The sequence below is a fragment of the Rhipicephalus microplus genome, chromosome 1 (genome assembly GCF_043290135.1).
Source record: "Rhipicephalus microplus isolate Deutch F79 chromosome 1, USDA_Rmic, whole genome shotgun sequence".
Lineage (NCBI taxonomy): Eukaryota > Metazoa > Arthropoda > Arachnida > Ixodida > Ixodidae > Rhipicephalus > Rhipicephalus microplus.
Genome location: NC_134700.1, coordinates 246,064,207 through 246,091,511, shown reverse-complemented (window position 1 = coordinate 246,091,511; position 27,305 = coordinate 246,064,207). Strand labels below are relative to the sequence as shown.

Sequence of the window (27,305 nt, the reverse complement as noted above, 5' to 3'; positions counted from 1 at the left end):
AATTGTTGTCTTTAACTGTAGCGCACTAGTTGTGACATAAGTTGAAATTGATTGAAGAGGATGAAAAATCACCCTTTCTATCACTTGGATTTCAACTTGCAACTATTAAGTTCCACGTTCAATGCTCTATCGATTGAGCTAAGACGGAAGGCACTTCCTTTTGCTCTTCATGGGGTATTTCTTCCCGCATACCTAATGTACCCTAAGACGTAGCCATGTACCCATTGCTAACATACCCAGGGATGGCCTGGGCACATTAGCCGGTGCTGCTGATAGCCTAAACAGAGAGTGTGGAGCGCTGTTTTTGCCAGAGGGCGTCATGGGGCATGGGATATCCTTGCACGGGGCCTCAAGTGATCAGCAAGTCCTCGAATTCTAGTCTAAAGCATTGTCTGGTGTGATTAGGCCCTCAGTGTGGGTTTATCTAGATGTCGATCAAGATAACATCTCTGTAATGAACTGGCATAATCATAAAAAACTGGATTTATCTATGCTGCACTCTCTCTATTGTGAATTATAGAAGGGTGTGCTATATAATATTCTTGTGATTTTCGTCAATAAAGATGTGTTGCATTGGAAAGAACAGCTGGAGCGTTTGCTTGTTGCTCCTGTGCAGGTCTTTTATGCGCCGGCCATAGATGACAAGATACTGGAGGTGGTTGCCGTCTTTGGTACCGTACAAATGGCAGCATCCAGAGTCATCAACTTGCAGCACCACAGAATTGCCCAGGTCCTTACGGCCAACTTTCCTCCCTTTTAAACACAAACTCTCTCGTTATGAATATTTTCTTCGTGCGCACTCCCATTTGGGGTATTTATGGTGTTGCGCTGCTACGAGACATTCGATTCCTGCCTCAGCAGTCGCATTTGATGTGCTCGAAATTTCCGTGAGCTTTGACTTTAATGCATTTTGAATGAATCCTGGGATGCTTGAAATTAATCTCAAGTTGCACATTTGAAGATGCCTCATTAATATGTAGCGGTTTCTCTTACTTCGAAATTCACAAACAGTTTTTCTCCTCTAAAGTTCTAAAATGTGTGAAAGCAAAGCTCTGCATAGGCTAAAATTGCCAGTCTAACTAAATGGAGCCTTGGTGCCGAGTATTGTGTGGATTGGGATCATTAGTGCATGTTCTGCGACTTCAAGGTAACAACTAAAATGCTTTTAGAGCGGATGACTGTTTGCAACACTCAATGTCAGTCTTGTGCACTTTTTATATCCTTTCATTACAACCACTCACCTTCTTTTATTAATGTCAAAAAAAAAAGGTCTAGTACATATTCTGTATGTTATTGCCACAATTCAGCTCAAGGTACTAAGCAGTTGTAAGCTACTAACAAGTTCCAAGTTAAATATTGTTAATTTGTATTGCTTGTGATGTATTACCTTTTTGCAAATTAATTACATAACGTGGAACAATTCCTATTGTTCACAGTGCCGGTCAGTGCGCATCACAGTGACTGGGGATGAAGGAGTGCCTGTTCAAGTAGACGGTGAGGCTTGGGTGCAGCCTCCAGGTTACATATGTATAGTGCACAAGAACCGCACCCAAATCCTGTGCCGAAACAGGGTATGCTTGCATTTTACTTGTATATGCCATGTAGATGCTATTTTTTACCTGTATATAATATTTTTACATCAATGAACCTCCCATTAAATGTGAGCTAGAACACACATAGGCTCTTTTTTTACCTCTTTAGCCTTGATCTTTTTTACGATAACTAATTCTGCCTTTGCCATTGCTTTGAGCTTGCTAGCACTTTTTGCGACCCACAACCTTTAGTAATACCCGACTGTATAGTTGTTGATACAGTCGAGCCCACATATAACGACCCCATTTAAAACGAACTTTTGCTTAAAACAAACAATATTCGCATGATCGTAAAAATATACATTGGTTCAATGGCACAAAATCGCACTTACAGCGAACGTCTCCGAGCACAGCTGATCGGTTACAGCGAACGGAGTCAGTGGTCTGCCGACTTCCCGGGAAGCCACTTTCGACCACCGATGAAGCATCGGCGAGGTGCCCATACATTTTTATTGTTGAACGCCGACCCTGCCTTCGCGACCCTCTAGTTGCCGCTCTCCCCGACCCATGGAAGAAAAAAAGCTGTTTTCTTCCTCCATGCCCCGACTGCTTTTCTTTACCCACCCCTCCGTCCTTTGTCCCCCCACTACTCTGAGCACCCCGCATCGCCAGACTAGGCCCGTGTTTTCACACTGCCACCAATCTTTCGAAGACCAGTCAGCCATCTACCCTGTTTTTGATCGCTGGTAGTGTCGCTAGCATCGCCGGCCTGGAGTGACCAGACCATTCGCCAACATCGTCAGCCACCGACTGTATCCGATTGTCTGCGTCTAGTGCACGCGCGTACGCTACCCCACCGACTCTGATGATCTGTGATTCGTTACATGTTTAGGACTTCTTCTCGCTCACTTCGAACTCGGCTGAGCATGCCTTCCGCGCGCGTGCGGAAGCGTGAAAACGGTTGTTAATTTGCGCGGAACGAATCACGAAATATAGAATTTCGTGAGGCCACACAAACCCGCCGGCGCAACAAAATGATTTTTTGACCACGGCCTCCGATTCTTCGGACACCACCGTGGCACCGATCTAGGCGGCCATGCTTGGACTTCTGTGTGCGCAGACACTCTTTCAAGTTTTTGTATGTGCGAGTTTCGCGGACCTTTCAAGCAAGCTACCCTATCTGCCTCCTTACTCATTCCCATGTGTTTTGGTTTTCAAGGTCGCCCTCCCGGTGCATCCTCTCCTCTCTTTATCGCAACTCCTTGCCCTTCTCTCGCAAGCATGCTCGCAAGTCTGCTCTCCTCTCTTGATCACAACTCCTCCGCCCGTTTCCACCGCTCCACGACGCCCGCCATGCTGGCTCGAATTAGTTTCGTTTTCTGACTGGAAATGGGCCCAGATGTGTTCCACGCGTTCAAGCATGTGTGTCGCGTGTGCGTGTCTTGCTCGCTCTTGGCGTGTGTGTGTGGTCATGATGGCCGAAGGGAGGACTAGCACGCTTTTTCCTGCCGCTCAACAAAATGTCAAAAGTGTTACCACTTGGCTTGAGCGTAATCCTCGCTTTAGGTGCTGCATTGCAGAGCGCTTGCTCATAGCTGTTAATCACCTGGCAGCCAACTTGCCGCTTCAGGCATCTCGGTATTCAGCTGTAGAGATGGTGAATATTTCGTGGGCGGCGGTGATGGCTACATGCGCGCAAGACTGTTTTCGCGAGGCCGACTTCGTCGACGTCGAGCCCGATGTTCAGCCTGAAGCTTCCAAACAGGACCACTGCGGCGGCGATTTGTCAAGTTGTCAACTCCAACTTGGGAGAGCGGGTGGGACATCTGTTGCGATGGTTTAATTGCGGCCGGTGATGATGCCGAAACTGCGGAACTGTGCACAGATTGGAGCATTGTGAATGAAGTACGTGGCAAGAGTGATTTGGATAAATCGGATTGCGAGAACGACGAAACTTTGGAGCTAGTGCCTCATGCAGCTTATGTCACGGGCCACGGTGAACGAGCACCCTGCCGTTTTAAATGAACTCGAGACCACCCTTATCGTTTCTTCTCTTCGAAACATGTGCATCATGGACTTTCTGGGGCAAAAAAATTTGTGTTTTCACTCGCAACTTTTTTAAAAGCTGCTTTTCATTTACTAGGAACTTCGGGATACAGCGAACAGATGCCGCGTCACGCTCAGGTTCGTTATAAACGGGCTCGACTGTATATTCATGTCAAAGGGGATGAAATCACCGATTTCAAATAAAAACCAGCAAGACTTGGCTCATTAGAGCATATATCGTTTCACTCTCAAGAGTTGGATGTGTGTCTTTATATGTACAGACATCACAGCATGTCTAAATTAGTTGAGAATACCTTTTATTCAGGGAAAGGGAGGGGGCTTAAGAGCTAGATGAGTGGGGTCCTATTTTAAGGTCTCCACTGGCTTGTGCTGCCAGGCGGGCGTGGTCGAGAAGCGTTAGTTGCACCACCGGGTCCGTGCTAGCAAAGAGTGCCTCCCATTGCTCAAAAAATGTTTCTATTCTGTACCTGTTTTGTAAGTACCTAGTGGAGCTCGTTCGGCCTTTTACTGCAACCACATTGGTGGCGAGTCACGACACCACCGACAATTATGCCTATACAAAGTAGGGAAAATTTTGTATCATTGTAATAAATTTGGATAGACTCGAAGCATGCACAGATGTAGCTTGATCTGGTGTGATGTGTCGGTGTATGACTCATCACGTCCGAAGGGAGTCACCATGGTTGTCCTTGTGTTGACAGTGTGATGCGAGCATGAAGCTGTGGCAGGAGCGACCAAGGCATTTTCAGACGGGACGTCACGGCCATCACCACTATCATCACAGAGGCTCCTTGACTGAGGAGGAGGTGCAGCAGCTCACCGCTTTCATTGAGGCCGTCTCCAGCCTCGTTCGAACGTGGGTGCCTCTCCTTGCTCATCTTGAGTTGGCGCCATTGCGCACTTCCAGAGTTCTTCAATCATGGCAGTTTCATGTACACGCTCATTAGCAAATTTACAAAGTACATACAGCAAACTGGTGTGCCACCTGGATGGGATGACAAAACACACTACATTGCCGCAATTGTTGCAGTCTCCACTGTCATTACGAGAAGCAAGAGGTACTTGAGTACACTTGACAGTGGCGCAAAATACATTTTTCTGCAAAGAGCCAAGTCTACTAATGCAAGCACCAACTTGCCAAAAAGGATGTCCTTTTGGAAGTAAGAATTAGCTTAAGTATGTGCTAGAAAGTTCTGTGGCTGCAGTATCATCTGCAAAATGTAATCCACAAATGTAAACACTCTACTCGTTTCATAAATGAGGTGTCTATATGTAGAAGCCCTCTGCTGTTTAGGCATCTTTCATCTCTTTCTTTTAGGATGCTTACCCTAGCATAGGAATTCAAACTTTGAGTTCTCGGCACTTTTTTTCTTCCTATATTCAGAATCAAGACTGCATCAGCTACAAATGCTGTTGTAGAACACGAGCTGTTCTTGGCCGCTTCTCAAACTTCCTGTGCGATCGACCACGTCTTCCCTGGAGGTCACTTGGTAGAAAATGTGAGTGAGCCTGTTTTTATTTGTTAAAAAAGTTAGTACTTTAGTATCACATAAGTTATATAATTGTACGTTGTATTGGCAACTCCAGAAAACACTCCGTGTGCTGGCAACACTGGTCGAAAAACACAGATGGCTGCCAACATGGCACTTTCACTTGGCGCTGTGCTGAAGTTTTTTTTATTGTGGTGTCGGATTGCGTTGCTTTGTAGAAGGCGAATCGTAGCTGGCCGCAGATGGCCTTATTCTCATCGGTATAAAGGATTTTACTCGCCAAACAGTGGAAATAGTAGCACTGTGCACGCAAACATTGAGCCTCTTCGGCGAACCGCATCAGATTGACCTCAAGTTCAAGAACCGGCCCAGCGAGCCCAATGTTGAAGAAGGCAACTGCTCATGTGCGGCAGGCCTCTCTGAAAGGTGCTAGCACTTTTGTGCTGTGTTGCTGCACTGCTAGGCTAGGCTTTAACAGTTTTCGAGGTAACTATACACTGTGACATGTGCTGCTGATTACATATATCAAATTATAAGTTTCATTGCCCCGTCAAAAGCCCAATATGCATGCTGTTCACTTGATTACAGTACAGTGCTATGCCTGGGCCAGTGTATCTTGAGATAAGGCAAATCATAGTTTTGATTGTAATAGGAGTACTCCTTTCTTTTCGTTCGCAATTCATGTTATGAAGTTTGTTATGAATAAGGTCATGCACTACCGAACACTCGCTTCTTCTTGTTGGCAGTAATTGATATTCAATGAAGATATATGGATGCACACTACGCATGCTACGAATGCACACACACACATACACACATACACACGCACATATACATACATACATACATACATACATACATATATATAAGGGAAACAAGTGTATATTTAAGGTTAAGAACACGTTTTTCCGTGTTCTGACATAGTAATAATGAGATCTAATAGACAATAATGCCAAGGAATGTATAGGGGAAGTTATTAGGCCCAATTGTAGTGTGAATGTGAAGAAAGAAAAGTGGATAAAAAGATAACTTGCCGTGTCGGTTTCTGCTCACGGCAAGTTATTTTTTCACCCACTTTTCTTTCTTCACATTACAATTGGGTCTAATAACTTCCCCTATACATTCCTTGGCCTTATTGTCGGTTAGATCTCATATATATATATATATATATATATATATATATATATATATATATATATATATATATATATATATATATATAGGCGTGTGCGAATATTCGAATACTTCGAATATTCGAATGAATAATTCAGTATTGGAATTTGCTTCGATTTGAATTTAAATTATTGAATATTTTTCGAAGTATTCGCAATGAACGAATTAATGTGTATTAATCTGCATGTGATTGCTTGTAAAGGTGGTTTCACTACAGTGTAGGTGTGAGAAGCCATTAAAACACCTATCAAAGGGAGATTTGCTTTGCCACGAAGCCCCTCTTCAAATTTAAAGGGGCCCTGCAACACTTACTGAACGTGGTCACGAAACGCTGCCGATCGGTAGTCGAGGCTACCGAGAACATGTGAGGCAAATACTACAGCGCAGCATGCAGCCTGTAATTCACAATAAATTTTCAAAGCTAAAAATTGCTTTCTTTCCTCGGCAAATGACACTACAAGCTCAAAAATCAATTGTCACAGCCAAGAAGGAATATACGACTCCGGTCGCAGCCACTGTCTAATTTGAGCATGGCGCGCTCATCGTTACCAGGGCCACCGTGGAAGGCCGCCGCTTGTTCACGAGTACGTGCCCGATCGCACTGAAAATCCGCGTATTCGAAGAAAAAAAGAAGGTGCTCAAGGTCAGGAGGTGCATGTGTCATATTTTCTTTCACCATGTCATTCCTCTCTGCTTAACTTCTAGCGATTTCATTGGGACAAGAAGAGAGAATGCAATTGCAATGTGCAGCAAATTTTCAGAACTTCGCTCGTACTGAACTGATTCTAGAAAGTTTGTGGCGGTAAATTTGTGAGGCAACAAGCATGTTTACTGGATCCATGGCTACTTGAAAAAGTGTTGCAGGGCTTCTTTAAAGGAACATGTTACCCTCAAATCAATTCTTCATTTTGTTAAGCTTGTTATGATGGCTTATATGCTCCAAGTATAATAAATTTTAAAATGTTAAGTATCTTACTGGTTATCACTCGCATCCTACCAAAACTACTACTCAAGTTTGTTTCGACTTCCTTTGAACGAAAAAAAAAAAGGCATTTGCATAGAGCCCCTATTTTAATTCAAAAGAAATATTGTGCAGGTTAGTTATAAACATTCCCTTTCTTTTTTTTATATGTCATACGTACGATTCAAAGTCGATTCGAAATTATTCTATCAAAATCACTATTCGCTTCAAACCTAAAGTTTGCACAAGCCTTATATATATATATATATATATATATATATATATATATATATATATATATATATATATCTGTGTGTGTGTGTGTGTGTGTGTGTGTGTGTGTGTGTAAGGGAAAGAGGTGTATGCCTAAGGGCTCGTTTTTTCCGTGTTTTGCACAATATTAATGAGACCTAACAAACAATAATACCAAGGAATGTATAGGGGAAGTTATTAGAACAAATGTAATGTAAATAAGAAGAAAGAAAAGTGGGTGAAAAAATAACCAGCCATGAGCAGGAATATATATATATATATATATATATATATATATATATATATATATATATATATATATATATAGCACATTCGGCAGGCACTCTCAAATTATGACAAGTAGATTGCCACTGTCCCTCAAGAGGAAGGTATATAACAGCTGTATCTTGCCGGTACTTAGCTACGGAGCAGAAACCTGGAGACTCACAAAGAGGGTTCAACTTAAATTGAGGACGATGCAGCGAGCAATGGAAAGAAAAATGGTAGGTGTAACCTTAAGAGACAAGAAGAGAGCAGAGTGGATTAGGGGACAAACGGGAGTTAAGGATATCATAGCTGCAATAAAGAAGAGGAAATGGACATGGGCCGGGCATGTAGCACATAGACAGGATAACCGCTGGTCATTAAGGGTCACCAATTGGATTCCCAGAGAAGGGAAGCGGGGTAGGGGAAGACAGAAGGTTAGGTGGGCAGATGAGATTAAGAAGTTTGCGGGTATAAATTGGCAACAGCAAGCACAGGACCGGGTTAACTGGCGGAACATGGGAGAGGCCTTTGTCCTGCAGTGGACGTAGACAGGCTGATGATGATGATGATGATATCTTATGAGACCACGTCCGGTACGGCAGCAACCAGGTTATCCTTTTTTAATCCAGCCGCACGAGCCAGAGAGCCAGCCCGCGTGACATACGATGATGATCACTACAATGGTTTGGTCATACAGATGAAGATGAAGTACATAGTCAGCGCTCACACTATTTTCCCCCCTTCGCGAAAGAGGGCAGCAAGTTAGAAAGGGTTGGGACACCGAATATATCGTTTCAGTCGAGAGACGTGGGCGATCTCGGTGTGGCGGCGACGACGATCAGAAGCCGCGTTGACAGGAGCAACGCGATAGTTGACTTCAGATGTTCGTTCCAGGACGGTGTATGGACCGAGATACCGGTGAAGGAATTTTTCGCAGAGCCCAGGTACACGAACAGGTGTCCACAAAAGGACTTCGTTGCCTGGGCGGAACACAAAAACTCGACGCTTCGCATCAATGTCGATTTTTCTTTTGTCCTGAATGGTAGCAGTGTTGGCGCGGGCGATTTCACGGCAGTGGGCGACGCGAGCGGCGAACTCTTCCGGGAGAGATGAAGATGGATTGGAAGATGTGGAAAAAAAGGTGGTGTCCAGAACAAAAGTCGGTACACGGCCATACATGAGAAAAAAGGGCTGAAATTCGTCGTACGCTGTATGGCAGTGTTATATGTGAACGTGACAAAAGGAAGTATTGTGCCCCAGTTTTTGTGATCTAGTTGCACGTACATAGAGATCATGTCGGACAAAGTTCGGTGAAAACGCTCAGTCAGACCATTAGTTTCTGGGTGATACGCTGATGTGGTCTTGTGGATGGTGTTAGAGGCCTGTAAGACTTCAGCAAGGACATGTGAAAGAAATGTCTTGCCACGGTCACTAAGGAGCACACGCGGTGCGCCATGTCGGAAAATAATGGCGCGAAGGAAAAAATCGGCTACTTCAGAGGTAGCACCAGATGAAAGAGCTTGAAAGAGATGAAAGAGATGAAAGAGAAGTTTGTGCAGAGGAGCCGCAATAGTAGCAAAATCACGTACAAAGCGGCGAAAATACGACGCTAAGCCAAGGAAGCTCCGGAGGTCTTTCTGTGTGGTTGGTGTAGGAAAGTGCAGTACCGCGGCAACCTTGTCGGGATCGGGCTCAACGCCATGTTTACTGACGACGTGACCTAATACCTTGATGCTGTGACTGGCAAACCAACACTTCTTAGTGTTGAGATGGATTCCGGCCTTAGCTAAACACGTGAGGACTTCGTCTAGCCGTTCCAGGTGCTGTGAGAAGCTCGACGAAAAAATGACAATGTCGTCCAGGTAGCAAAGGCAGGTCTTCCATTTTAATCCCCGAAGTACCGTGTCTATCATCCGTTCGAATGTGGCTGGGGCATTGCACAGGCCGAAAGGCATTACATTGAATTCAAAGAGCCCATCTGGCGTAGCAAATGCAGTCTTCTCTTTATCAGACTCGTGCATTGGAATCTGCCAATAACTGGAGCGCAAGTCGATACTTGAAAAGTACTCGGCACCTTGTAAAGTATCAAGAGCGTCGTCAATGCGAGGCATTGGGTAGACGTCCTTACGAGTGATTTTGTTGAGTGATCTGTAATCAATGCAAAACCGTACCGAGCCATCCTTTTTTTTCACTAGTACGACAGGAGAAGACCATGGGCTTGTCGAAGGCCTGATGACGTTGCGCGCGAGCATGTCGTTGACTTGTTCTTCTATAAGCTTGCGCTCAGAAGCTGACACACGGTAAGGGCGGCGGCGAATCACACGGAATCCGTCGGTGTCGATACGATGGGCGGTCACTGTTGTTTGACCCAGACCTTCGGAACAAACGTCAAAGCAAGTTTTGTGCTTCATTAATAACGCTAGCAAGGCATCAGTTTGCGTTGGGTTGAGATGTTCACACAAAGTGGCCTTGAGAGCAGGAAATGCATCTTCCACTGGCGTACACTTTGAGTATGACGAAGCAGATGAACCAGTGACGACACAAAGCGGTGCTTCTTCGGTAATGCTGGCAACAGTGGTCCCCTCAGGCAAAAGAAGTGGTTCTGGCGTCGTGTTGCAGGCCATGATGCTTGCATAACCATGGCAGAACCGCACTAAACAAGATGCGATGCTGATCCCTCGAAAAATGCAGCGCTGGCAAGGAGCAACCACAGCGTCACCATCTAGAATGTCTCGTGACTTGATCGTAAGGACACGTTCTCATCCGGGAGGCAGGAGGAAATCCGCAGCTGTCACAAGGTTGGGCGACGAAAGGTCGGCAGCAGAAGAAAGCTCAGTGTCCGTAATACGAATGAGGGGCCGACCACACGAAATTACAGCAGACGCCGCTGACAAATCCCAGCCTAAGATTATCTGATGAGCGCACGAAGACAGCACAGCCAATTGTATGTGATGACGGATTCCATCGATGAGAATACGAGCAGTGCATAACCCGGTCGGGCGAATCGGACTGTCATTAGCACCGCATAACATGGGACCGGCATAAGGAGTTTGCACTTTACGCAGGCGAAAACACAATTCACAATCAATTACCGAAATTGCGGCTCCAGTGTATATAAGGGCGTCAACAAAAGCACCTTCCACAGAAACAGGCAGTAAGTTAGCTGGACGAGACGGAGGAGTTGTAGCGTTCCGATGACAAGCAGTTTCCCCTCCAAAAACTGTACCTTCTAGTTTTCCGAGTCCCGAGAGATCGGAGCGGGACGCAAGGGTGATGACGTACGCCGAAATGGTGACGGAGAACGGTGGCGAGGTGAATGAGAAGGATGAGGCCCAGCATGAGACCCTGGAGGGGAGGGCGACTGACGGAAGGTGGATGGATACGGTGCGGGATCGTATTCATCGGGTCTCGGGGAAAAATCTCTCTCGTAAGCTGAGTAACCACGTCGTTCATCCTGCTGACGGCGGCGGCAGAAACGGGATATATGACCCCTTATGCCACAGTAGAAGCAGATGGGACGGGGAGGACGCCATGTAGAATAGTGGCGTGGCCTTGGCGCTTGCGTTGTCATCGCAGCCACATGGTCGCATCCGACGTCCGCAGGCACGGTTGGAACTGGTGCAGGGGTCCGCGATGCAACTTCTGTGTACAAAGGCACTGGGAAGCGCACAGGAGACGTGGCATGTGCAGTGCTTGTCATTGATGCCAGTTCGTCCTTGATTATCTCTCGCAAGTTGGAAGGAGGTGTGTGGACAGACGCAACGGTAGAGTTGCCTGGAATAAGGCCGTGAAGTTCTTCTCTGACAATTGTGCGGATAAGGGCCCGCAATTCATGCTCTTTGGTAAAGTGAGCGTCACAGGAGGCGTGTGGAAGGCGCGTGGAATGAAGCGCGTCCAGGCGTTGGCATGTAGTGATGACGTCCCGGACGGTAGTCGGATTCTGAATCACGAGAGCATTGAAGGCGACAGAGTTGATACCTTTCAGTAAATGTCAGATGCGATCGGCCTCCGTCATGTCATTTTGTGCTCGGCATATATATATATATACATATATACATATATATATATATATATATATATATATATATATATATATATATATATATATATATATATATATATATATATATATATATATATATATATATATATATATATATATATATATATATATATATATATATATATATATATATATATTGTGATGAGCGAGACAGAGAACAAGAGACAACACCCGACCCTGGGCCAGCTGTTCTTATTCTCACTTCGTTCTTCTCTTCTTTGCTCTAGCTACCCGCGCGCTGAAGCGCCAGCGTCTTTCTTGGTCATGACACTCGGCCATGACTGCGCGCGCACGAAGCTGGCGGCAAAGTTTCTGGTGGGCGGGCTTGGCTGCATCGTGCTGGTCAGCCCGGACCACAATGCAACATGGAGCGACGGTCTGGGGGAAGCGTCTCTGGTGGACGGCACTGGCTGCCTCGAGCTGGTCGCTCTTTTGCGCGCGACGATGTCCCTTGAAAAAGTGCTGCGGACTCAGGTGGCCGGCGCTGGCTGCCCCGTTGCGGCCGACGCTCTCGGCCGCGATATGGTCCCGGTATCTGCCAAAGGTAGATCTGGTGGTCGATATAGCAGCTGCATCTCGGAGGACGGCCTTGGCCACGCTGAAACTGGTTGCCAGTCTTCCACAAGTCTATCGGGGAGTCGAGACTGGCTGCATCGTTGTGGTCGGTCTCGGCCATGCAGAGACTCTCTGTGAGAAGCAGCTAAACATGCGCCTGACAGCGCGCTTCGGACAGGCCGCAAAATCAGCGGCTGACGTTGCACTCCGGACGAGGGTAGCCGAAAGAGTATCCCAAAAGACGCGCTGGGTACCTTGGGCTCTACCGGCGCCATCACCGTAGGCGGTTCAAGCATAGGCGATGCTGGTGTCTCCACTTTCCTCAGTAAAGGTGATATTGAGGCTGGCTTCTCTAACTGAGCTGTATGAGGGCTGGTATCAGCCTCTTCCACTGACATGATGGCATCGCGTACCGGCGCGAGTACTGAGAGCAGTAGTGGCGTGTCGCACCTGCGTCTGACGTCATTCGTAGGGCAGGTGGAGAAGCTTACTGCCGGGCGGCTGGAGGGCTCTGAGGAACCTTCGAGGTGTTGCTCCACTTCAGCTCGGTGTGCGAATGGCGTTGCGTCGGTGAAGGGCAATGCAGCACAGTCAAGATGATTCTCTGTGGCTTTTTCGTTGGAGCAACGCCCTTCAAGAGGTCGGACTTCGGTAGTGGCCTCTGGACGCAGTGAACTTGCTTCGGGTATCGACAAACTGTCTAACTTCTCGTGTGGTAAGCTGCAGCGCACAGCTGCAGCCTCGAGGTGCAAAACCTCTGGAGCCTTCTCCTCGATACCGGCCAGGTTGGACGGGGTGGTGGTGGGGATGTGGTAAGGATTACGACCGAAAGCAGCTATGAGCTTGCAGCTCCACTCCGCCCATGACTGCTGCTTCCAGCTTTCATACCGGTGCCACGCCGCTGCACCTTCCCGAAGAAGGTCTATGGCCACATACCATTTCTGATTCTCTGTCCAGGCCGCGCGCGGGGTTCCGCAATTCCACGGGGTTCCGAACCCCGTGGAATTCCGGTAGTTCGCAGACGGCTGGTGATTGTGAGGTGGCAGGTAGCAACGCAGAGATCACCGACGCGAAGCAGTCGAGCTGGTGTGAGAGCTCGATGACAAAAAACAGAAGCTGCCTGCGTTGCTCCAGTGTGCTTGCCTCAAGGTCGTATGAGGCAGCTACATCCAACGCTGTGTTAATGTCACACAATGCTGGCAACATTGTAGGAGCTCGCTCGACGATCAACGCTGTCAGTTCGTTAGTCTCGACGCGGATTAGCGCAGTCGTACACCGCAGGTCCGCGGTGCTGTCGGGCATTAAGCCCGAAGAGTCAGTGATCGTGGTCTTTGAGTAAGTAGCAATTGCAGCACTCACCCCGGTGTGGTCGACGAGCAGGGAAGCCTGGACGGCGTTCCGTGGCGGCTCGTTTGTTGTAAGAGTACCGCAACGGGAATGTAGGCCATGGGAAACGTGAGTGGCATTCCCAAGGGACAAGAGCTGGTGTGGATCCCTGCCGTGAAACGGTGGCAGGGTTTCAATCAGGTCATGTCCTAGAACCACAGGGGAGGCCTGGACGCCATCCACAGGTGGTCTGAAGGGCGGCTGAAGCGGCGGGTGGGAATCCATCACTAAGGAAGCGTGAACGGCGTTCCTTGATGGAGAAGCTCGCACTGCCGACGAACCACGAAGACACGTACCGGTGGCTTCCCGCAGAGGGTTCACTTGTCGGCTTGCGCTGACGGCAGAATCCATAGCTAAGGACGCGTGGACGGCGTTCATTGTGAAATGGTACCAGTAACGTGTACTGCAGCCACCGAGGAGGCCTTCATGCCGTCCCTGAACAGTGGTGGCAGTGGCGGCAGGTGACCAGCTGCCAAGGAGGCCTTGACGCCGTCCTCAAGCAGCGCTTATCGCAGCTGTCCTGGATGACGAAGCCGGGACGTAAGACTTCTTCTTCGTCGACTGCGCCATTGTGATGAGCGAGACAGAGAACAAGAGACAACACCCGATCCTGGGCCAGCTGTTCTTATTCTCACTTCGTTCTTCTCTTCTTTGCTCTAGCTACCCGCGCGCTGAAGTGCCAGCGTCTTTCTTGGTCATGACAATATGTATGTATGTATGTATATATATATATATATATATATATATATATATATATATATATTAAGATCTAACAGACAATACTGCGAAGGAAAGTACAGGGGAAGATATTAGACCGAATTGTAATGTAAATATAAAGAAAAGTGGGTGAAAAGATAACTTGCCGTGGGCAGGATCCGAACCTGCGACCTTCGAATGACGCGTTCGATGCTCTACCTCTGAGCTACCACGACAGCTGTCTCCCCAGCCACATTATTGGGTTTATATGTGAATTAAACATGGGAGTGTCAGTCAGCGCCACCAGTAGCCATGGCGGCGAGTGTAGCACACTCTTTTGAGCCTATTTGGCGTCACGTAGCACGTGAACTTATTACGAGTGGGCAGCTGACCATAGTCCCTCGTACACATCCTAAAGACACTAAGTCAGCCAGTACGAGACCCTCGTTAATGAAATAAGGAAAGAAGTGTATACTTAAGGGCCCGTTTTTCTGTGTTTTACACAATATTATTAAGATCTAATAGACAATAATGCCAAGGAAAGTATAGGGGAAGATATTAGACCGAATTGTAATTTAAATATGAAGAAAAGTGGGTGAAAAGATAACTTGCCGTGGGCAGGATTTGAACCTGCGACCTTCAAATGACGCTTTCGATGCTCTACCACTGAGCTACCACGACAGCTATCCCCCCAGCCACTTTATTGGGATTATGTGTGAATTAAACGTGGGAGTGTCAGTCAGCGCCACCAGTAGCCGTGGCGGCGAGTGTAGCACACTCTTTTGAGCCTATTTGGGGTCACGTAGCACGTGAACTCATTACGAGTGGGCAGCTGACCAATAGTCCCTCGTATACATCCTAAAGGCTCTAAGTCTGCCAGTACGAGACCCTCGTTAATGAAATAAGGAAAGAAGTGTATACTTAAGGGCTCGTTTTTCTGTGTTTTACACAATATCATTAAGATCTAACAGACAATAATGCCAAGGAAAGTATAGGGGAAGATATTAGACCGAATTGTAATGTAAATATGAACAAAAGTGGGTGAAAAGATAACTTGCCGTGGGCAGGATCCGAACCTGCGACCTTCGGATGACGCGTTCGATGCTCTACCACTGAGTTACCACGACAGCTATCCCCCCAGCCACTTTATTGGGTTTATATGTGAATTAAACGTGGGAGTGTTTCGAAGCGCGGTATGTTCGAATTAACCGTCGCAAGTGCTTGTGCGTTTGAATTACAGGGCGTTCTCGCCCATTGGAACACGCAGCATAGCTTTGACAGGACCTCAGCGTGAGTTCAAATTACCGGGAAGCTCGAATTAAGCGTGTTCGAATGAATAAGATTCGACTGTGCGTATGTATATATATATGTGTAGCGTATATATATATATATATATATATATATATATATATATATATATATATATATATATATATATATATATATATATATATATATATATATTAGAGAAGCTTCCGAACACTGAAATTGGTCGAACTCTCAGGTGCCTTCTAGTGGGTATACCCAAAAAGGATGCCGCTCGCGCTGAGAGCCCGTGCTTGGCCGTTACTGTCGCCATTGTGCATGCTCGCTGTGTGCCGGCTAATAAACACCTTAACAATTTGGTGGAGATTGCTGTGCCCTTCAAACACCTTCGGTCCGCATTCGATGCCCTTGGAGCTTAGATCCCGTACCGTGCCTTCTACCATGCACCTCGACTGACTCGTCTAGCGGCCTTCGTCTGCGCGGAGAGGAATGTTGCGTACATGCACGAAGACAAAGAAGACTTGTCGCCCAGAGCGAGAGAGGAAGAAGAGGATCAGGAGGATCTTTAACCAGTTGGCCGCTTCTAAGCTGCCCCTCACGACCTAATAAACGGCCCCTTTCAACGTCTACCAGTCTCTTTCAAACGTAACAGAGTGGTGGAGGTGCTGGGTAAGCGCTTCAACAATGGAACGATCACTGCCACAGCTTCGACGAAGCCGTCGACTTGCCGGTCTCCCACCATCTGCCGTGAGTGACTTCGACATGCCCGAAGAAGCAGGCGTTTCCAGGACGGCACCATCTGGCCCGCTTCTATACTACCGAGTTCCACCGCCCTTCGGAGGAAAAGCCGAAGAAGATGTCGACGCCTGGCTCACCAAGTACAAACGTGTGGGCAAGTCCAACGGTTGGGATGCAGCCGCTATGCTAGCCAACGTAGTGTTCTTCCTGACCGACACCGCACTGGTATGGTACGAGAACCACGAGGACGCACTCACGACGTGGGATCTTTTTGTTGAAGAGTTCAGAGCGTGTTTCGGCGACTCGGTTGCTAGAAAGAAGCGGGCTGAGCAAACACTGTCGCAACAGGCACAGCTACCAGGTGAGACATGCAACACTTACATAGAAGAAGTGTTAAGGCTGTGCAAGGTGGTCTGTGCTACCATGTCGGAAGAGGACAAAGTTGGGCATCTGCTCAAAGGGATTGCTGAGGACGTGTATAATTTTCTAATTGGAAAAGAAAGCCTCAGTTCTGTGTCTGACGTCATTCAGCATTGCCGAACGTTTGAAAAGCTCAAGATGCGTCGAATCGCACCCAAGTTTGGTCGGCTGGCTAACGTTACAACTGTTGCCAGTGTTGACACGAATCCTGGCCTCGACCTTTTTTCTACCATTCGACAGATTGTTCGCGAGGAACTGTCCCACCGAGAAATGTCGTGGTCGACAGCTGACCATCGTGAGTTGTCTGCCACGTGAGGCTATGGATGTGCCTCCTTTGACCCCATGGCAACCGACGACAAGCACATTCACCGTATACGCTTCTTTGTCTTCGTGCATGTACGCAACAATATATATATATGTGTATATATATATATATATATACGCTATGCACACACAACCCTCACACACGCATTTGTGTGCATGTATATACAAATATTTGAAATCAAAATTGTTCAGCAGAAAGGATTTTAGCAGACGTCTAATTTGAGAATGGGTAGCAATACGACTTGGACAGAAAAGAACCTTATGCGGAAAATGCAGTCACACATGTAACTCAACAAATTTTCTAAAGCGCTTGCTTATATAACCAAAACTATACGCCATGCTTAGAGAAGCCTGAATATTGATAACAATGCACGCTCGCTAAATAATGGTGTACTTACCGAAAAAAATTGACTCATCATGAGGGAATTGAATAAAACAAATTATATGTGTGTTAGATTTGTACTGTTAGGCCAGAGTGTTGCATGAAGTAATGCAGTGTTTGTAGAATCTGTTGTCATGCATCCAGCAGTCATAACTGGTGATATTGTCACGACGTCAAAACAGAGGTCTTGCCGTAGAGATTGAGACACCAGAAGCAGGTCGGTTCTTTTAATAAAACGCGCAAGTAAGTTCTTCTTTTTCATCCATTTTCTTGTACTTCATGGCACATGCACAATTTCCATTGGCTTTCTTTCTGACAAGCACGTGACATTTGCCTCCCTCCGAAAGAGGCATCGTCCCGATGCGCAACTTAGGTGCTCTACCAGGCGTACGAAGTGGTCGCGTCAACTGGATAAATACAGTTTCATACGCACGACGTGTACAACTTCGGGTAAATGCTTTTGGCGCTTAGAACTACAGTCAGTGTTGGGAACAACTTCATAGTTGACGCGTTCAAGCGTCGCGTGACGCTGTATGGGCCAAAGTACCGTCTTAGATGTTTTTCCGACAGTCCACGTCGGCGTATCGGAATCCAGACCCAGACCTTGTCGCCTGGTGTGTAGCTTATAAACTTGTGTCGGAGGTCGTACCGTTGTGCATCTTGATGCTGTTGATGACAGATGCGCACACGCGCGAGCTGTCTGGCTTCCTCGGCGCGCTGAGTGAACTCTTCAGCGTCTACATGGATGTCGTCATACTCATGCGGCAACATGGCATCCAACGTTGTCGTGACTTCGCGACCATAGATCAGACTGAACAACGTCATTGCAGTGGTTTCTTGTCGAGCGGTATTATAGGCAAAGGTCACATAGGGCAATATCTTTACCCAGTTTTTATGTTCCGTGTCAACGCACATGCTGATCATGTCTGTAAGGGTCCTATTGAGGCGTGCCGTCAGTCCGTTTGTCTGCGGATGGTATGCAGTTGTTCTCCGGTGGGCTGTACCGCTGAGTCTGAGAAGCGACTCCAAAAGCTCTGCGGTGAAGGCAGGTTCTCTGTCTGTGATCACCGCTGTCGGAGCGCCATGTCGAAGGACGATGTTTTCAATGAAGAATTGAGCGGCTTCTGCTGCTGTGCCGCGCTGCATAGCTTTAGGCTCCGCATAACGAGAGAGGTAATCGGTCGCCACGATTACCCACCTGTTCCCTGTTGTGGAAGTTGGAAAGGGACCCAGGAAATCTATTCCAATCTGGGTGAACGGCTTCGCTGGTGCTTCGACTGGATGTAAAAGACCGGCTGGCTTGCTGGGAGGTGCTTTGCATCTTTGGCAGTCGATGCAAGTTTGCACGTGATGGTTAACAGCAGCGAGTAACTTTGGCCAGTAGTACTTGCATCGTAGTCGGCACAATGTTCGGGTGTAGCCTAGATGACCAGAAGTTGCTTCATCATGGCACGCTTCCATAATTTCTTTTCGAAGAGAAGCAGGCACGACGAGCAAGTGCGGGTTGCCGGTTGGTGAGAAGTTTTTCTTATAGAGAACATCGTTTCACAAGCAAAAAGATGGCAGTCCTCTGGCAAATAACTGCGGCACGTCCTTACGTCGTGCTTTTAAATATTCAATGAGTGGTAACAGCTCAGGGTCACTGCGCTGCTCCTGTGCAATAGTGGCCGTGTTGACGACTCCCAAGAATGTCACGTCGATGTTTTCGTCATCACGAGCGACAGTCTCCACTGGCGACGGTGAGAGACAGTCGGCGTCGGTGTGCCGCTTCCCAGAGTTATAGACGATGGTCATGTTGAACTCTTGAAGCCTTAGGCTCCAGCGCGCCAAACGGCCAGATGGATCTTTAAGGTTGGTGAGCCAGCACTAAGAGTGATGGTCGCTAACAACCTTGAAGGAGCGGCCGTACAAATATGGACGAAATTTGATGACCGCCCACACCACGGCGAGACACTCCTTCTCGGTAGTCGAGTAGTTCTCCTCCATGCGAGAGAGAGTTCTGCTGGCGTAGGCTATTACTCTTTCACAGCTGTCTTGCCACTGCACCAGAACGGCACCCAGATCTACATTGCTGGCATCAGTGTGAAGTGCTGTAGGGGCTTCCTGGTCGAAGTGTGCGAGGACTGGAGGTATTTGCAGGCGTTGTCGTAGTTTATTGAATGCCATTTGCTGTTGTTCACCCCAAAAGAAGGGGACGTCCTCACGTGTGAGTCATGTCAACGGCGCCGCAATAGATGAAAAGTCCTCGATAAATCGCCGCTAATAGGCCCACAACCCTAAGAAGCGTCTCACGGCCTTTTTGTCGCGTGGTGCAGGAAATTGCGCTACGGCGTCTAGTTTGGCCGGGTCGGGTCGAACACCCTCGTGACTGACGACATGGCCTAGGAAGCTGAGTTCGTTAAAACCAAAATGACATTTTTCCGGTTTTAAAGGAAGGCCGGCCGAACGTATGGCTTGGAGGACGGTGAATAAACGGCTGAGATATTCCTCGAATGTTGCTGAGAATACAATATTATCGTCCAGATAGACCAAGCATGTTTGCCACTTCAGGCATGATAGTACGGTGTCCATGAGACGCTGAGAAGTGTCTGGCGCCGAGCACAACCCAAAAAGAAGCACCTTAAATTCGTATAAACCATCGGGCGTCACGAAGGCCGTTTTTTCACGATTTCTCTCGTCGACTTCTATCTGCCAGTAGCCGCTTCGGGGATCCATTGAAGAGAAAAAGCGCGCATGACGCAGCCGATCGAGTGAATCGTCTATGCGGGGCAGTGGACAGACGTCTTTCTTTGTGACTTGGTTCAATCAATGCAGAAGCGCAAGCTGCCGTTTTTTTTTTTTTTACCAATACCACGGGGGACGCCCAAGGACTTTTCGAAGGTTGTATGACGTCATCCGCAAGCATCTTGTGTACTTGCTTCTGAATCTCCTCGCGCTCTTTCGGAGCCACACGGTAGGGGTTCTGCCAAAACGGTCGCGTGTTGTCTTCAATAATGATGCGGTGCTTGGTCAATGGTGTTTGCTGGACCTTTGACGTACGCGAAAAGTAGTCTTCGAATTGGTGTATAAGTTCGAGCAGGCACTTCCTATCAGAGGGCGGTAGCGTAGAGCAGAAGTCCACCGACAAAGTTGTCGAGGCGGGGACAGCCGCGTCATCTTGTTGCAAGGCAAAACAATCTCCGGCTTGGTCTACATCGTCGTACTAGGCAATTGCGGTACCCTTCTGGATTTGACGGCACTCGTAGCTGAAGTTTGTGAGGAGCACTTCTGCCTGTCCACCAGTAAGTGCCAGGACGCCCCTTGCGATGGAAATGCCTTGCGTGAACAAAGGAGCGACTATGTGCTCCGCTATCTTATCTTTATAGCAAGGACACCCACTGGACACCGACACAAGGCAGAATGATCTCGTGGGGGAGTGTCACATCGTCGGCTATTTGCAAACGGCCGCGTGGCTCTTCGCTGCTGTTGTCGGCATACGGATGTGCGCAAAACGTCACCATACGTTGAGGGATGTTGATAACAGCGCCATGATCTTGAAGAAAATTCATGCCCAAAATTAACTCTTTACAGCAGTCTGGCAACAGGTCGAAAGTGGCCATGAAGCTAGAATCCACGATGCGAAGTCTAGTGGTGCATTTACCCGTGGGAGTCATCAGCTGACCACCAGCACTCCTTATGTGCAGCCCTGTCCATGGTGTCTTGACCTTTCTAAGGCGGTCGGCGAGCTCTTGTCGCATGATTGAGAAGTCGGCGCCAGTGTCGACCAGTGCTGTAACGTGATGTCTGTCAATAAGAACGCTCAGATCGGCACGTACAACTTCATCAACATTAGTATTCGTCGTCGTATTCGCCGTCGTTGTTGTCATACCTTCTTGCGATGATTGGGGGAACTTTTCAGTGTCTCGACGATTGGCAACCTTGCCCCCCGAGGTCGCATCAGTTAGTTTCCCTGGCGCGGGCTAGACGAACGGCCTCTGGCGACGTCCGCGTAGCTCTAAGGGAAGTCACGGTTACGCGCAGGTGATGGAGATCGCTAGCGACGCGGTGGAGTTGCTTGGGCAGGCGATAGTTGATCGGCATCGTGGGCACGACGGTCTTCGGAGCGGAAAGAAGCGGGACGAGAAAAGTTCCCGAACCCGGAATCGCCATGACGGCAATAGCGGGCAATGTGACCGGGTTCTCCGCAGCGGAAGCAAATAGGTCGACGGTCGGCCATGCGCCATAAGTCAGTTCGGCGAACTGGTGGTCGTCTCATAGAATCCCGTTGCCACCAAGGTACGGCAGCGGGTCGTGCCTGGAAGGGCGGCGCCACAAATGTCGGTGGAGGGCAACGGACCACATCAGCGTAGCTCGCTGGATGTGGCTCTGGACTTGGTGCGGGTGGTGTAATGGCTTGCCTCAACGCCTGGTGGACGATTTGGGCAACAGATGCGACTGGCGGTTGGGCAAGGGGAACGGAGAGGGCCCGAAGTTCCTCATGCAGTATTTCCCTAATCATTTGTTGCAGGGAACTTTCGCATACGGCAGTGTTCTGAGCTGCAGCACTTACTGCCGTGTGGTTCTGCAGGCGGTCAAAATGTCGGCGTCATTGTTGCAGTGCGCGCTCGATGACAGTCGCCTCTCTTATGAATTCATCTACTGTGGTAGGTGGATTTCGTACGAGGCCCGCAAACACTTGTTCTTTAACACCTTGCATTAGGTGACGCACCTAATTCGCCTTGGGCATGTCAGGGTCAGCTCGTCGAAACAGACGAAGCGTACCCTCTGCGTACATGGCGGCTGTTTCATGTGGTTTTTGCACGCAGGCCTCAATCACTTGCTGTGCGTGATCCCGTCGGTCCGAGTTCAAAAATGTAGCGAGGAGCTTTCGACGGAAGTCTTCCCAAGATCGAATGTAGCCTTGCGGTTCTCATACCACGTGCGAGTGCTATCTTCTAGTGCGAAATATGCACAGCCAAGTTTGTGCTGTTCGCTCCAGTGGTTGGATACAGCGACCCGTTCGAACTGTTCGAGCCAGTCCTCAACATCCTCGTACTCTTCCCCACGGAAAACTTCAGGAACGCGAGGATGTTCAAGGGTCACCTGCGAGGGAAGAGTGGTCTGCGATGGTGAGATAACCGTGGATGTCGAAGGAGCTGCCATGCTGGAAAGAGGCGGAACAGGTGTGGACTTGGGATTTAGGCCTAGTAGGCACCGACTGAATCGGTGCACTGGAGTCGTGACAAGGGGCTGAGTCTCTGGACTGGGTGAACGGGTCCGAGCAAGACTGTCCTGCATCAGGTTGTAGGCTCCAGCACCTCCCCCAGTGTCACGACGTCAAAACAGAGGTCTTGCCACAGAGATTGAGACACCAGAAGCAGGTCGGTTCTTTTAATAGAACGCGCAAGAGAGTTCTTCTTTTTCATCCATTTCCTTGTACTTCATGGCACATGCACAACTGCCATTGTCTTTCTTTCTGACAAGCACGTGTTAATATTACTATAGCGAAAGGTTATGGAAGCATTCTAACTGTAACCCGTGGCATTTTTATGTAAGATGATATGCATCGCTTGCATCACCGGAGTAAAGCAGTTCTGGCTAAAATGTAGTTTGTTTTTTAGTTGTTGTTAGTGTGTTTTCATTCGATGTAGCTTCTTCATAGCTTCAATGAACTGGCACACTGTATGACATTACATGTTACTGCGTAATCATTGAATAACACTTGTATGAATTTTATGCTGTAACATATGCCAGAACTAGTGAAGGGAACTTGGATCCTCATCAGGTCTATTGAAAATGCATTTGCCCAATTTCCCCAGACTGCTGTGTTTGCTGTACGCTGGAAAAAAGGTTTTCTTTGTTGTTTGTTTGTTGTTGCAGATGCAGACACGGCAACTTATCTGTGACCTTGTGGCCAGTGTCAGGCAGCTGTGTCAAGAGACAAGAATCTTTGCCTCTGAGAAGCTCGAAGAAGCGGTAAGAAGAAGCCCTGCTGTTTTTGTTCAAATGAGTTGTTACAATGATGCATTGCTGTTGATCATTTTAGCGACACACTTGCACGCCAGCCAGAGTGGTGTGTGGGCATGCACTGATCTATTCTTATACACTCAAACTTTAATGTTACGAATGTGGATATAACGAAATATTCGTTATAATCGAAGAAATGAAGAATAGTCTTGCTCTAAATATGGGTTTAGGAATACTCTTTATAATGAATTTTTGATACGGCAAACTTATTTTCGTGTAAGATGCAACTTTGTTATAATAAGGTTTGAGTGTAATTGTTTTATGACATTTGGCACAAAGAACTTTTCTTAATCTATCTAATTGAGTAGGTCAGTTCTCAATAAAGATGGCTACAGAGACCTAGGGGTATTTTGTAATTTTGTGAAATTAAACACATAGGCCATGGTATGTAGAAGCAGTAATAACAATATCTTGTTGTTTTGCGACGCTCTGGAATTCAGAAGCCAAGGATCAACTTCCAAGTGTCAACTAAAATTTGTGCTCCTTAATCAGTGAACCTGTGCCCCGCAAAGCAGGTGACACTTACAGTGCTACAATAGCCACAAACATGGTCATTGCATGGTTGATGATAAGCTGCCCTAGGAATGAAATGTGGTGGCATTTATACATGCGTCATCATACATTCCATTATTATTACTGGTGTTGGCATAACTTACACAATTAACTCAACTCACTCGCATTGCATGCACAATCTTGAGAAGGTCCTAGTACATTTAGCTCAGGCCTGCTCCGAGTTTTAGCTCATGTAAAGTTTTGCCAGTGAAACTCGGTTTCAGTGTAAAGTAAAACAAGTACACATGTCAATATAAAGTAAGGCATTAATTGTTGGTATAGCACTCTGTTTTGTTGGTGTTTACTAGCTGATGGCAATCAAATAACTATGCTTTCCAAGTTTTGAGCACTGCGGTTGCCACAGTTCTTGTTGTACCTCGTGTATAATAATGTTTTTGGATCAGTGCACATCCTGGTTGCATATATTGTTTAATTCCTTTCTTGTGATGTGTTACAATCAGCGGGTGATATGACGGACAGGGATGGCATCGTGCATGTCACTTTAGAGCAAGAAGGGCATTAGAGCTTTAGAGCTTTAGAGCATTTTCTTCACAGTTCATGGAATTGTTGCGACGGATAATTCTTTGAAATTAATTTTTTATGCCATAGACAGGCAGGTGAGAATATTTTCTCACGAGGTCAAGGCATGGTAATAAGAATCGCAGGTGAGCTTACATTATGTAGTGCAATGTGTGTCAATACAAGCACTATAACACTCTACACACAAGAGTGAACTGCATGCCCATGTGTACCTGGCCCGATTCTACTCGACCTTTTCTCTCCTAAAGTTAAAAAAAAAAAGGCAAAGCTTGCCTTATCAAGCCGCACAATGCTTGAATCGGCTAAACTGGACGATTCTGAATACTAATCTAATTGGCTCCAAGTTGTGTCTAGGCTTTAGCTAGGGGATGCTTGGTTGTTTCTACATTGCTTCTCTGCACAAAGAGGTTCCAGTTAAACCACAGACAGTCACTCGATTGTTACTTTGGAGACGGAAACATGTGCCGAAACCAAGCATTCGCACCTCTCATAGATCTATGGGTTTGTCATCGTTAGCCTAAGCTTTCTATTGCTTTGGGGTCTCCTCACAGCCATCGTTGCCTTTCTCATTCTCTTTTATTTTTTCAATGTATGTGCTAGGGAGTCTTGGCTCACTGCTGTCACTGTTCAAAGGGATTTATTTTCATTTCTATAATTATAGTGTCTTGATGGCCTTGTGTTTGACCGGTTTAGCGTCAATCTTTTACTACAAGATTTTTCATCTTCTGTTAGTTTCTCTTTTGTTTTTGACTATTTGCTCCCTCCAATTATTGTGCTCTCCTCTTTTTTTTTTCTCTTTGGCAAATATAAATGCTGAAATCTTGTTTTCTCTTCTGGGCTCTGTACTTTATGTCAAACAGTTGGTTCTTTATTGCTACTGTAAGGATCCACTTCATTATATTCTAGTGTGCACTTATACCGCAGGATTACGGCCAAGTGTGGGTCCGGTCTGAGCGAGCCACAGGGCATGCGTTAATCGTCACCATGGCGAGAACACAGTACTGCTTGAGTTCGCAACACTTTATTACCTGCGGCACCACCGAAACGCAGTGCAGAGCCCGTTGCAAAGGCGCGGCGGGAAAGCAAATGGGCTTATCCACGCCACGAGCGAGAAGTACTACACAGGGTGCCGCGAGAAAAGTGATTCACGGAGACACCGAGACCAACGCCGGGTTGCTCAAGCAAGGGCAAAGGCACTCGCGTTGGATTCGGAGAGGTACGGGTCGGCGTAGCTTGGTCATGCACTAGGACACTGTACCGCCCTTCAGCCTAGCGTTCCCAAGGGGGACACATAAGGTAAGCGTTCGCCATGGGTGCAAAGTGCTGTTGGCGAAGACCCAACGCGCCCCAAACAAAGGTAGCCAGCGGACGAAAAAGAAAAGCATGCTTACTTCCCATGTCGTGCCCGGAGAGGTCTCTCTCACTTCCGACGCGCACAAGCGAAACCTATTGGGAGACTCTGCGCGCGGCGCCACAGTCGACATCCGCTACCGGGTGAGAGGGGTTAATACGTCACTTCCTGCTCCCCCAAGTGCGGAAGACCGCGGAAGAGAGGAGAGTCATGTCAGGACATGAGAACGCAGAAAAGGCGGCAAAGCCCACGCAAAGGCAGTGGGCTAGCCTCAATTCCCACAGTATGGACTTCAAATACTCTTTGCCCTGCTGGTGTAATGCCTTTAAGGGTCAGTTAATAGTGATTAATATGATGATAGGTCTTAAGATGTCTGCCGCCACAGAAAAAGTAAACACTGTATGAAGATAGCAAGCCAATATTTCATTTCCTGTAATATATGCAGTGGCTTAGTGTTGTAACACTGAACTGCTGATAAAACCTACGAAATTGCAACCTGCTTCTCATTCATCTTTTGGGCAGAAGCTGCCCCCGCAGCTGGAGGAAAAGTTGATTTCTACAACTGCCACTGTTGAAGACGAGCTGCGCAAGTGCTTCGACTTGCAAAACACAGGAGACGATGAGGTGAGGCTTATGCTTTTGTCTACTACACTGTGGCTCTGTCTTATAGAAGTTTGTTGAACACTCTCTTCTCTGTTTAGGACTGCTGCATCAAAAGCACAGGTTTGCGTGCCTTATATGTGATACGTACAGGAAGTGCATGTGTCCAACAAGCGTCATTAATGTTGAATGTAAACATTAGACAGAAGTCTGTCTAGCTGGGTAGGTAAACTGAGAAAAACTATGTTATTCGGTTAGAGCCGGTCCCCCCCGCCTGAAACGTAGGAAAAGTAAAAAGTTTTCGTTTTGCCCGTCCTCTACTTCTTGCTATATATATCCGTGTGTGTCGCTTATTGCTAACTGGATAATATACAGTTGTGGTGGACAAATGAAATACCAAAGCTTGTACTTAACCAAAATGTGTTATTTCACTGAGACAAGTACACGTAGTAACGATTTTGGATTGCACGCTCAATATCGTTTGCAGCTGCATATTTGCTGGTACGAGATGGCACTGTCCAGATATCACTACCGAAACCCAGTATTCTGTTTTGTAGTTTCCTGTTTGTATTTCATTTGTTTGTGACTGTAGTTAAATAGTATGCACACTACTAAGCTTCATATAAGCTACAAAAGCGGCATTACAAGTTGTAAACTACTAGTGAATTATTCATAAGTCTGAAA

The 27,305-nt window shown here is 47.2% G+C and overlaps 1 protein-coding gene across 2 annotated transcripts in view; it reads left to right on the top strand.

Moving 5' to 3' along the window:
* LOC119185401 (diacylglycerol kinase delta) overlaps positions 1 to 27,305 on the top strand; it is a 184,901-nt gene that overhangs the window by 139,091 nt on the left and 18,505 nt on the right. For both annotated transcript variants that reach the window (XM_037434436.2, XM_075892061.1), the window contains exons 23-28: positions 617 to 730; positions 1,437 to 1,571; positions 4,301 to 4,455; positions 4,984 to 5,098; positions 23,432 to 23,527; positions 26,544 to 26,645. In XM_037434436.2, coding sequence (XP_037290333.2) covers positions 617 to 730; positions 1,437 to 1,571; positions 4,301 to 4,455; positions 4,984 to 5,098; positions 23,432 to 23,527; positions 26,544 to 26,645 — 717 coding nt within the window. The remainder of the gene's footprint in view (positions 1 to 616; positions 731 to 1,436; positions 1,572 to 4,300; positions 4,456 to 4,983; positions 5,099 to 23,431; positions 23,528 to 26,543; positions 26,646 to 27,305) is intronic.